Raw genomic sequence first — 10545 nt, 5'->3', positions numbered from 1 at the left:
CACCCAGAGCCAGACACAGAGACACCTGCCCAGGGCTGCCATTCTGTTCACTCCTCGGCATGGGGAACCCAGCCCCACACAAGCTCGAGATTGCTGAGCACAGCAACCATCAGGAAACATTTACTAAAAATGTGTTAAGAGCAAAGTTCACAATGGAGGCAGTTCATGTGCCATGTGGATGGCCAGGCCCCTGTGATAACGGGGCCATGAGGGTCAGCCCACCAACAGCCGGAGCCACTCAGGACGCAGCTAGTGCTGACGAGTCCGCAAGGACTTTCTGCTCGACTTGGAGACGCCAGCCTCCCTCTCCTTCTCAGGGTCGAAGACTTCTGTGTACAGAACAGGAGGGAGACACAGTGAGTAGCATGATGAATGGACTGACCACACAGAACACAGCTGACGTCCATAGCTATTTCTCATGGAGAGGACCTGTCCTATCTGTAATATTCACTGCTAACCCTCCTCCCCCAGCACGTGAGCCAGGCAGCAAAGTTCACTGAGGGAGCTGGGAAGTAGCTTTCCCATCCCACTTCCTGGAGGGCTATGAGAAAAGCCTTGTTTGGGACTCACAAGCCTTGAGGTCTCTAGTGGATTCTAGAGCCCTTTAGAAGAAGGCAGGCAGTCAGCTTTCACCTGTGCTTCAGCAGGCCACCAACACTGACCTTCATGCTTGGAGTCTTCCTCAGCCCTCCTTCCAAAGGTGCTCTTGGTGCCCAGCCTCAGAACTGAGGCCATCACAAGGCCACCCTATCCCCTGGGCACTCTGGGGGCCATGTACCTGGTATGTCATGGGGCCAGTAGTCATTACAGTGGGGGCAGCGTGGTTCAGAGGTGGACTGGAAGTACTTGGCCACGCAAGGCAAATGCATCCTAATACCACACGTCTCGCAGCTTTGACCCTGAAACAAGAAAGGCCAATAACCATGGAGTCAAGACATCCCTAAACTTCACAAACCTTCAAAAAGCTCCAAGAAAATAGCTAGCAGGCTGGAGGATTTAAACTTCCTACTGTAGGGCCTGTACTACAGAAATTTGAACAAGTGGACATAGGTGGGAGAAGCTGAAAACCTCACTTCCACCAAGTCCCTGTAGCTCCAGACTCAGGCTGGCTGCTCAGAGATCCCCAGGTGGGAGACAGACATAGAGCTTTGCAGTAGGTTGAGTGGCAACATGTATCAATGCTTTAGATCAACACAAGCATGGGGTAAGCCACAGACTCCACCCCAAGCATCTGACCATGGAAAGATCACAGGCACCTGTGGATACCATCACAGAAGCTCAGCATGAAGCCTGGTTGAATTGTGGGAAAGCCTGCAGAGCTGCAGTGAGAAGCAGAATGGTGGGTACAGAGAGACATCTGTCACAGAACTACTAAGACTTAAGGGACCCTTTCTCCTGAAAAGTTATCAGCCAACACCCACAAGCACCTTGGGCTAGAACGGAATGCCCAGGGAGAGAACTAGGGATGTGCCAGCAGGTGAGTGTGTCATGGCCTGTCCAGAAGGTGCCTGCTCCTGGGGGATACAACAGTGGAGGCCCAGTGGGCTGAGCATCAGGACCCCCGCTCCCACACTACCATCAGTACCTGGATGAGGAGGCTGTGGCAGATGTTGCATATCTTCACAGCATCCGGGTAGGTCTCTCGGATGAACTGCTCCATCTCCAAGATGGCCCGGCCATGCAAGGTGAACTCCCCTTCCTTCTGCGGGGACACAACACACCCACACGCTGGCTCAGTGCTGACTCCCCCAATCCCACGGCCCAGAGTACAGGAGAACAAGGTCTGGATGCTCTAGTTAACTGCAGGCTGTCACCAATCCCAGCCAATGTCAGCAACACCCCCCCTCAGCCAAACCTCATGAAAGGGAAACTAAGGTAGAGATCAAAAAGACAGTGGAGGTGAGTGAAGATCCTGTTACCCTCAGACCTCAGACCATCCCTTCACCTTTACAGATGTGACAACCCCATGATCAGACAGTGGAGGTGAGGATCCTGTTACCCTCAGACCTCAGACCATCCCTTCACCTTTACAGATGTGATAACCCCATCTTCACAGCTGCCCCACAAGTGAGTCACAGTCAGCGTCTTCAGCAAGGGAAGACTGAGGCCAAGTAAGAGAGGCTTTTTCCCAATGGGTGACTCAAGACAACCCCAGCCAGGTGCCCACTTCTCCTACCCCTTTCCACCAGTGCTCCCACATCACCGCCAGCCCTGTCACGTTACAAATGAAGCTGGAAGGAACCCCCATATTGGTGTGAGTGGCAGAGCCTCCAAAGGAAGTCAGGCCTCCTGGCCTCCATGTCTGTGTACAATCCACTCCCCAGGAGCTATACAGTTACATAACGAGGTAGCAAACACCGCCACCTATCAGGCAGAGGCAAGTCTGCTGGAAGGGTTTCATCACAGTCAACAATCAGCAACGTGGACGCAGCCACATTCACGGCTCTCCCTGCTTCTTGGATGAGAAGCTGGAGAGCCGGCGTGGAGTCTTGGTGGCCCAAGGGGAGCTGGTGGCACTGAAGAGGAGGGAGGCTGAGGAGACAGCCCCAACGGTCCTCCTGCTGTCACTGACTTGAGTTTGGGACGGTTACACACCTCAGTTCCCTCCCACCCACCACATGGTGGGGAGGGTGCTTGTGGACGCTGGGCTCCTTTCCAAGCAGAAGCTTGGGGGTCCATCTATGAAGGGGCCTGGTAACCAAAGAAGTGAGTGGAGGTGGGCTAGGAGAAGGGGGGCAGGGGAAGGGGGTTCAAAACTAGGAAGGCCTTTGGACACAGAGACTGGAGTCCTGAGCAGCAGATTTTGCTAGGTAGACAGAGACTGGGAGCCTCCTCGGGTGTGGCAGGAGCACGGCTGACTCTCAGTCCAGTGCCTGTCACCTCCCAAAGATCTCAGATCCAGAGGGCAGTCCACTACTTAGCCACCATAACCCACCTTCCCCTGCTCTTGAGGCCAGACCCCACTAGAGGGAGCCAACCTGGCATGTGGGGAGATGTGGCTAGTCTGTGGTGGACCAGGCTCTGATGCCTGCACTTACCACCCTCCAGTCCAGAGCCTCCCAGTGGACCACCCAGCTGAGAGTACCTCAGAGCCAAGCCAGGGCCCCAGGACAGAAAAGTGCCCTTGAGCGATACATGTGGGAAGCCTTCTTAGCAGATGCAGGCTGCATTTCTGAGGCTAAAGGTGACTCTAAAACTCAGTCCCTCTGATCAAGGAACTGGCTGCCCAGGAAGGCTGGTCAGGGACCAGCCAGCAACCCAGTCATCAGTCCTTCAATAGGTCCCCCACAGAACTCACAGCCGCCCTGCCCAGGCTGTCTAGGCCAGAAAACACAGCCCGAGACAGTGGAGGAGCCAGGAGGTGCTCTCCCAACCACACACTCTACTGCCTGAGCCTATGCCTTCCTTCACCGGGTACACGGTAAACAAGAACTCCAGAGGTGCCCAGTGGCAGGCCTGAGGAGATTGAGGGGCTGATGGGTGCCAAGGCAGAGGCAGCTGGCACACGGTTCTGCAGCACTCCCCTCCACAGTAGCTCACAGCATTCTTCAGAACTCGCACCAAGCCCAGGTAACAGCTCAGCTTTCCCTGCAGAAGGCAGAGCCAGCTCTCCATTCTGAAAGGAGGGTACCAGAAGGACCTGGATGCCATGGACACCATGGTAGGCCTCAAGACGCTGGAGGTGAGAACCTTCCTCTCAGCAGCAAAGAGCTGGGCAACACTCTGTCCAGAGTGAGCAAACGTTTGTACTACCATGTGTAAGTTTTAAGTACACTGTCTTGGAACTCCATCTGCTGGCCCAGCCACCCATTCAGCAGGCATTTACCGAGCATTTACAGGTGTCAGGCACAGTCTGCCACGGGGCAGTGAGGTCAGAAGCCCTGCTCTCAAAGTCTGCCTCAAAGAGAGCACACCAAGAACATTCCACATGACAAACCCAGCCCAGAGGACAAGAGACTGAGTCACGGGTATGTGCTACAGGCACCTAACCAGGCTGCTACCTGGGCTTCACGACTACAGGGTGTCAACATGAGCAAACCACCAAGCTGTGCTCAACACACACCATCATGGGACACACAGGATGTCCCCAAACTCGCCCTCACTCCCGATGGCCACTCATGCCTCTTCCCAACCAATACCCAGGATCAGAAGTGTAGCAAGGTTCCCAGAGAGGAAGCTAAGGGCGACTGAGGCCACAGATGGTGGCCTCGGGCTATGGGTCTGACTTCCCTAAGAAGTGGAGGCCAACCAGCACTGCCAGCTGGGGCTCTTGTGGGGGCGGAGCTGTGATCAACAGGCCAACCTGAGTCTAGGCCTGGGCTTATGCAAACAGCAGTGCCTTTTATGGGGCAAAACTTGGGGCATTGGCTTCGCTCCAGCCAGGAGGCTTCATGGCAAAGCCTGCTTCTCTCCCAAACCCACCGTCTACATGTCCTCTTTGCACCTCTAGGGTCAGTGTCATAAGTGGAGGGACCGAGAGAACCGGCCCACAGCAACATCATGCTGACCGACAATGCCACCAGAGCAGGCACTCCAAAAGGCTCCTCTGGCAGGGGCCCAGCAAAGGAATTTCACACCCTCACTCCCGTGCCAGGATTCCTTTCTGCCCAGGTACAGGAATGAAAGAGCAGTCACCTGCACCAGGAAACAGACCCAGGCAGGTGGTAGGGCCATGCTCATCCCCGCAACTTGCCCTTTATCTTACCTACTTTTTCACTGCTGGGACTGAGGCAACTTATAGAAGAGAGCACTGAATTTGGAGCTCACAGTTCTGAGGGTTAGAGACCACGACCATCACGGCAGACAGGCATGGTACTAGAGCAACAGCTGACAGCTCACATTCTGATCACAAGCAGGAGGCAGAGAGCACACAGGTGATGATGGGAGTCTTTGAAACCTCAAAGCCCGCGCCCCAGTGACACATTTTCTCCAACAAGATCACACCTCCCAATCGTTTCCAAACGGTCCCACTAACTGGGGACCAAGCATTCAAACATATGAGCCGGTGGAGACCATTCTCATTCAAACCACCACACAGTGCCTCTGCCTACACCAGGGCTCAGATGAACCCTTTAGTGATTTCAGCCTCTTCTACCTGTGGCTGCAGCACCCAAGACAGACCGTGTGAGTGTCAGGGAACACAGGCACTCCTCAGAGGTCACTGAAAGCTTAAAGCAGAGAAGGAACCGCCCACCACAGCTGGGCCTGGCTCAGCGACATTAGTTGGATATGGATGTGGATTTGGAAGAAAAACTGTTGTGCACTTTCACGTGAACCAGGCCAAAGACCATCAGGTACCTCAATCAGCCACTTGCTCTGCACGAACTTCTGTAGCACCTGCTCCGCTTCCTTCTTCCTCATCTTTTTGCCTTTGAGTTGATCGACCAGGTTCAAAATGTTTGTAGAAGAAGCAAAGCCAGTTTCTGAGTCAACAATCAGTTCCAACTGCAAGAAAAAGAGGTGCCTCATTCATCTGCTGGGACCGCAAACTCAGCACCTAAGCCACCAGCCAGCCCTGGCAGGAACGGGCTAAAACGGCCCCCACGCAGTCCGTCTGGCACACACTGGCCCACAGACAGCCCTTCAGGAGGGTAATTTATAACAGACGTCAGTAGACATGTCCAGTCCAACTGCTGAGATGACTGCGTCTATCACACCACCCCAGAGTAGGGTTCTTGCCCCGCCTCCATCTCCCTGAAAGAGAAGAAAGAATGACCGGGCACACGAAGCAGCACCTCTCCTCACTCAGAGGTGGAGGAGCAGAGCCAGTGCAGGTCAGGAGGAGAGGCGGCATGGACTCGGGTGGGTTAGGCACGTTCTCTAAAACTTCTATCTATGGCAGGACAGGTGCCTCCCAGCCTCGTTCTCCATGCCTTTGCTGACAGCCCAGGATCATCATGAAACCATAAAACTAGAAAGTCCACCTGTCCTGAAGGGCTCAGTCAGGTGGGGCCAGAGAGGGGCACCTTTCTTACCTTTCCAATAACTGCTATATGCTTCCAGACTGAGAACCAATGTCTTAGCCAGTGTGTGACAGACGGACTGAGCAAACTGCTCCAAAGCTCCAGGACCAAAGAATGGGACCCTAGCACATCAACATTCAGCGAGCTCCTCATTAAAGTGCAGGTCTGGGTTCAGCACTCTTGGGTAGGGCTGCGACCCTGCATTCTAACAAGCTTGCCGGTGATTTGTTTGGCAGGTGGTTTAAGGCCTGAAACTCCCCGTGAGACCCAGAAGCTGGGGAACATGACAGTGACCTCCCCAACTGCAGCTTCCATTTCCTCCCATTACAAGTAGAGCCCGGGTAGCAATGAGAGCTACTGTACTCACAGCCTTTCTAAACAGGTCCAGCTCGTTCTCAGCAAAATCCGTGGCCATTTTGGAAACTGAAGTTGTAGCAAGATTCACCTAAAAATAAATCGCATAGGGATCAGGCTGTGTCTCCACCTCAAAGCTGATCACCAGTGGCCCTTTCTCCTCCATCTCAGGAGAGGGCAGTCAGGAATGATCTACCTGTAGAGCCCTCTGCTCCAGTTCCCCAAAATGCCACTAGAGGGCACTTTCTCACACATACCAGGGCATAAATGGGTCTCCCGTCATCTTCTGTGACTCCTTTTTTTATCTCAATATACAAGGACTCCAAGACACTGTTGATATTGTTGATGAAGTCCTCCAGCTTATCTACAGTAGCATTTCCTGGAAATAAGCAGGGGGAGGGGAGATGGGTTCATCAGAAAAGCACACACAGCCTGTTTCAATCACTCTGGCACCTGACCTCACTGGCAGCCCAGCCAGAAATGTTTGGGCTCTCTTGGGCCAATGCCAGTACTATGTGGTTTCTTTCTTCCCGGAGTGCTCAGAGATAAGCTGAGACAGAGAGGGTGTAAAGAGGCAAAAAGGCCCCAGAGATTGCTATCTCAGACCACTGAGACTATGGCCTTCCTTCCTCTGTCCCCAGTCTGCGTCCCCAGCCAGTGGCCCTCCACAGCTCCCTCCTTCAAGGAAGCCATCCTGACACACCTGCAAGCCCTGGGCCAGCCCAGGCCTGAGTTAAAAGCCACAGCAGGGTAAGAGAGACTCACAGACGCACCGCGGCATAAGAGACCCTGTTCTGAGCATATTCCTTGCAGCCCTTGCCCAAACCTCCTCCCACTGACCCTGCTCAGGCCCTGGCACCCCTCTGAGCACAGACAGGGCTGGTGTGAGCTGTGGGAGCCTGGCTCTAGCTACCAGCAGGAGGCCACAGCCAGAGAAATCACTCTGGGAAGCCAGGCAGTGGTGGCAACTTGGGAGGCAGAGGCAGGTGGATCTGAGTTCAAGGCCAGCCTGGTCTACAGAGTAAGTTTCAGGACAGCCAGTGCTACAGAGAGAAATCTTGTCTCAAAAAAACAAACCAAAACAAAATTTAAATTTTTTTTTAAAAAAAAAATCACTCTGTGGGAAAAAAAATCAAAACAGAACAAAACAGAAACAGAAAACATGCCACCATTTAAGTTTAAAGCCATAACAAAAACAACAAAATCATACACAGGGGAGAGGCTAGGTTGCTTCCTTGCTCTTCATAGATGACCAAGGCTAGCTCTAGAAAGGAGACTCATCTAAAGAGTCATCACAGGGACCTAAGCTGTGGCCAGTTGGCCTCCCTACAGAAAGTAGGCATTTCCAACCTTGTGTAACGAAATAAAGACAGTTTAGAAAGCAAAAGGTCATATTGGTAGCAGAGGACATGCTACATGAAGGACATATGAGGACCCAGAATCGAGGGGTCACCAAAGGAACAGGCTGTGGGACTAATGACCGATCACCACTGTCATAGTAACATAGACATGTTTGCTTGGCTTTCTTTTTCTTTCTTTTTAATTAATACAAGTTAAATGAAAAATCAGAAGTAGCTAATAGGTGGAAACAGTGATGCAGAAGGAAGTCAGGATTCAGAACTGACACTCTCACCTCCCACTGCTGCCTCTAGTCACAAGAGCCAATGCAAAGGGCCTTTCCCTTGAAGCACCTCCCTGGGCACGTGAGATGGCTGTCCACACAGCCCGTGTCCAGTGCAGGCTGAGGACCTTTCTGACCCCGAGCACCAGCTTTGGAAGACTGACGCTGACTCTCACGAGGGAGTCAGGTCTCAAGAGCCACTGGGATAGAAAGAGCACACCTTCCCAGGGAGGGGTCAGTCCACGAGTAGAGGTGAAGGAAGACCGTGTCCAGCTCTGGCTGAGGCCCAAGGAAGAGCCGGCCTTGAAGAGAAAGTTTCACTAGCTTATATACACAGTAGGCTTATGCACTTTACATACCCTGTCATCCTTAAGTCTCTTTCCGGTTCCAGCCCCAAGTCACACTTCGAACAATTTAAAGAGAGAGAGGAGACTGCAAGTCTGTCCACCTGAGCGGATGGGAGATTTACACAGAAAAGATATTGCCAGAAATATCTCTTAAGTACACCAGTGTTGTCTTTTCCAATTGTTGTTGCCCAGGTCCATCTTGCCCACCTGGGGAATAGTGCTCTTCCTGCTAAGAGCACAGGGACTGAATGGCGACCAGGACTATTAATGGATGTGACCCTGCACTGCCGCCTTGAGCTGCTAGTAGAAGACCATCTTTGGGGATGGGCCCAATGGTTGGTTTGTCAGTGATGTGCCCTTTGTTATGGGAATGCAGCCTAAAGGCTGGTCAATCCTGGTGAACAAACATTTATACCCTAGCATCCTAAATTGCTCTCATCTCCAACAGGCCTGGTTAGCAGACCACTCACCTTTGGGGTATTCTGGAGGCAGAGGTCCTTTAGCTAAATTCAGTTTGTGTGACTTAATGTCTCCTAAGCAAATCTATTAGTAAGTCCTTTATAACATCAGCTCTATTACTTTGAGTTTCTTCTACATCACCACTTCTCACTGGGTAAGTACAATATCCCTTGTAAACAGGATCAGCCCTGTCCATCCAATGTGCCATAAGGGACAAATATCACCTCCCTCTGAAAGGGACAATTCACATTTTCCACCAAAGAAGTACCTCAAGGTGTCATTCAGAAAAAATGTACTCTGTGGGCAGATGAAAGGCACTCTAACAAACTGTACTTTCCAAGTACCCTGGGGGCGAGATGAGATCCAGCCCTCTTTTCACACAATCCTCCAGAAGGGCCACATCCATGTGGTTGCCTCCACTTGATCTTGGGTTCCACAGGTCCCCACACCCTCACTGTCTCCAAACTGGCTTTGCTACTTGGTGGCAACAGGGCCAACAGCAGAGACCTGCTTCTCTGAGCTTGTCTTCCCTTTCATCTCTGAAGGCCAATACACCTTTGACCTCTGACCCTCAACCACTCCAGCTGGCCTACACAGCTCTCAGCAGTACCCTCCACCACAACCTCCTGGATAGGCTCATCCCTGACAAGACTAGCTGGGGTTCCCAGCTCTGCCCTCCATGATTCTCAAGCAGTACCTCAGCATGGTCACCACTTACCACATCTGGCCACCCATCCAGAAGTCACCTGATAAAGTCTGGCTACCTCACAGCCAATCAAGACCACAGCCTCCTCTCTTCTTCAAGATGTCTTTCCCTCTCACAATGGCTTGGGTGGGAGCAATTCTAGGGACTTCTATTCAGAAAAGCAGATACAGGAAGCCCCTGAGAAGCCAAGAGCTCAAGTCAACTGGAAGAGGACCCAGAACCAAGGCTAGCCCATCCAAAAGCCATGTACTAGGACAAAGGCCAGCTGGTAATGCTGCCAGCCCAGCAGCCACTAGGAAAGGGAAGAGCACTCTGGCATGTGTTTTGTGCCTGGTCCCAAGCCTGGCCCCAGATGTCAAGCAGCCTCATGTCTTCCCAGAAGCCTCACAGCACACTCCATTCTAATCTGGCCAGCACTGAGGTATCTCCTGTGCTACCAAAGTTGAGGATGCTGCCCCTCGGTGTCAAGGTTACACAGTGGTGCTTCCCACCCTGTGGTCTTGAACAGTGAGTGGTCACTGGTCTGCCTCTATTGCCTCAAGAAGTCTTGGTCAAGAAGCTACCGTCTGCTAACCTGCAAAGTCACAGGATAAAGCGTGCGGCCCCATGTTCTGAGCCACAGGAAGAAAAGAGACGGTACCACGTGACTCTAAGGCACCTATTTCCAGTCCTGACATCCTACTGTGAAGGATTTAGGAGAGTTAATTACCATTACTCCCACCAAACCCCTCTTTAGAATCTCCAACCTACTGAAAAAAAAAAAATGGCACATACTTCAAACACACAAGCTAAATCAGAGGCTGCTTCCCAGGGGCAGCAACCTGCAGCTAGGGGTGTGGAGTGCCCAGCTCCAAGGAGAGCAGGCTCTGGCCTAACCAGGATCCATCTCCTCACTTGTCATGCAGGCACCTGCTTTTCGTCTAGGCTGTGATCACGTGACTGTAATGCACCTTATGGCCTGCTGGGCAATGGGCATGGTGTGGTGCATTCATCATTACAACCACCCTGCCAGGTGCACTATTAATGTCCTCTTTATACACTGGTTGCCTAAAGAAAGTAAACAACTTGCTCAGAGTTTCCCTAACTTGGACATGG

General features: G+C 52.3%; 1 protein-coding gene across 2 annotated transcripts in view; it reads right to left on the bottom strand.

Annotated features, from left to right (window-relative positions):
- Window positions 1-102: 102 nt before the first annotated feature.
- Nsmce1 (NSE1 homolog, SMC5-SMC6 complex component) overlaps window positions 103-10545 on the bottom strand; it is a 30212-nt gene continuing 19769 nt past the window's right edge. For both annotated transcript variants that reach the window (XM_028867901.2, XM_028867902.2), the window contains exons 3-8: window positions 6575-6696; window positions 6331-6408; window positions 5299-5445; window positions 1586-1702; window positions 779-899; window positions 103-329 (exon numbers count right to left, since the gene is read on the bottom strand). In XM_028867901.2, the coding sequence (XP_028723734.1) occupies window positions 250-329; window positions 779-899; window positions 1586-1702; window positions 5299-5445; window positions 6331-6408; window positions 6575-6696 (665 nt within the window). In that variant the 3' untranslated portion in view covers window positions 103-249. The remainder of the gene's footprint in view (window positions 330-778; window positions 900-1585; window positions 1703-5298; window positions 5446-6330; window positions 6409-6574; window positions 6697-10545) is intronic.

Source organism: Peromyscus leucopus, chromosome 1 (assembly GCF_004664715.2).
Source record: "Peromyscus leucopus breed LL Stock chromosome 1, UCI_PerLeu_2.1, whole genome shotgun sequence".
Taxonomy (NCBI): Eukaryota; Metazoa; Chordata; class Mammalia; order Rodentia; family Cricetidae; genus Peromyscus; species Peromyscus leucopus.
This window is presented reverse-complemented; position numbering and strand designations above follow the sequence as displayed.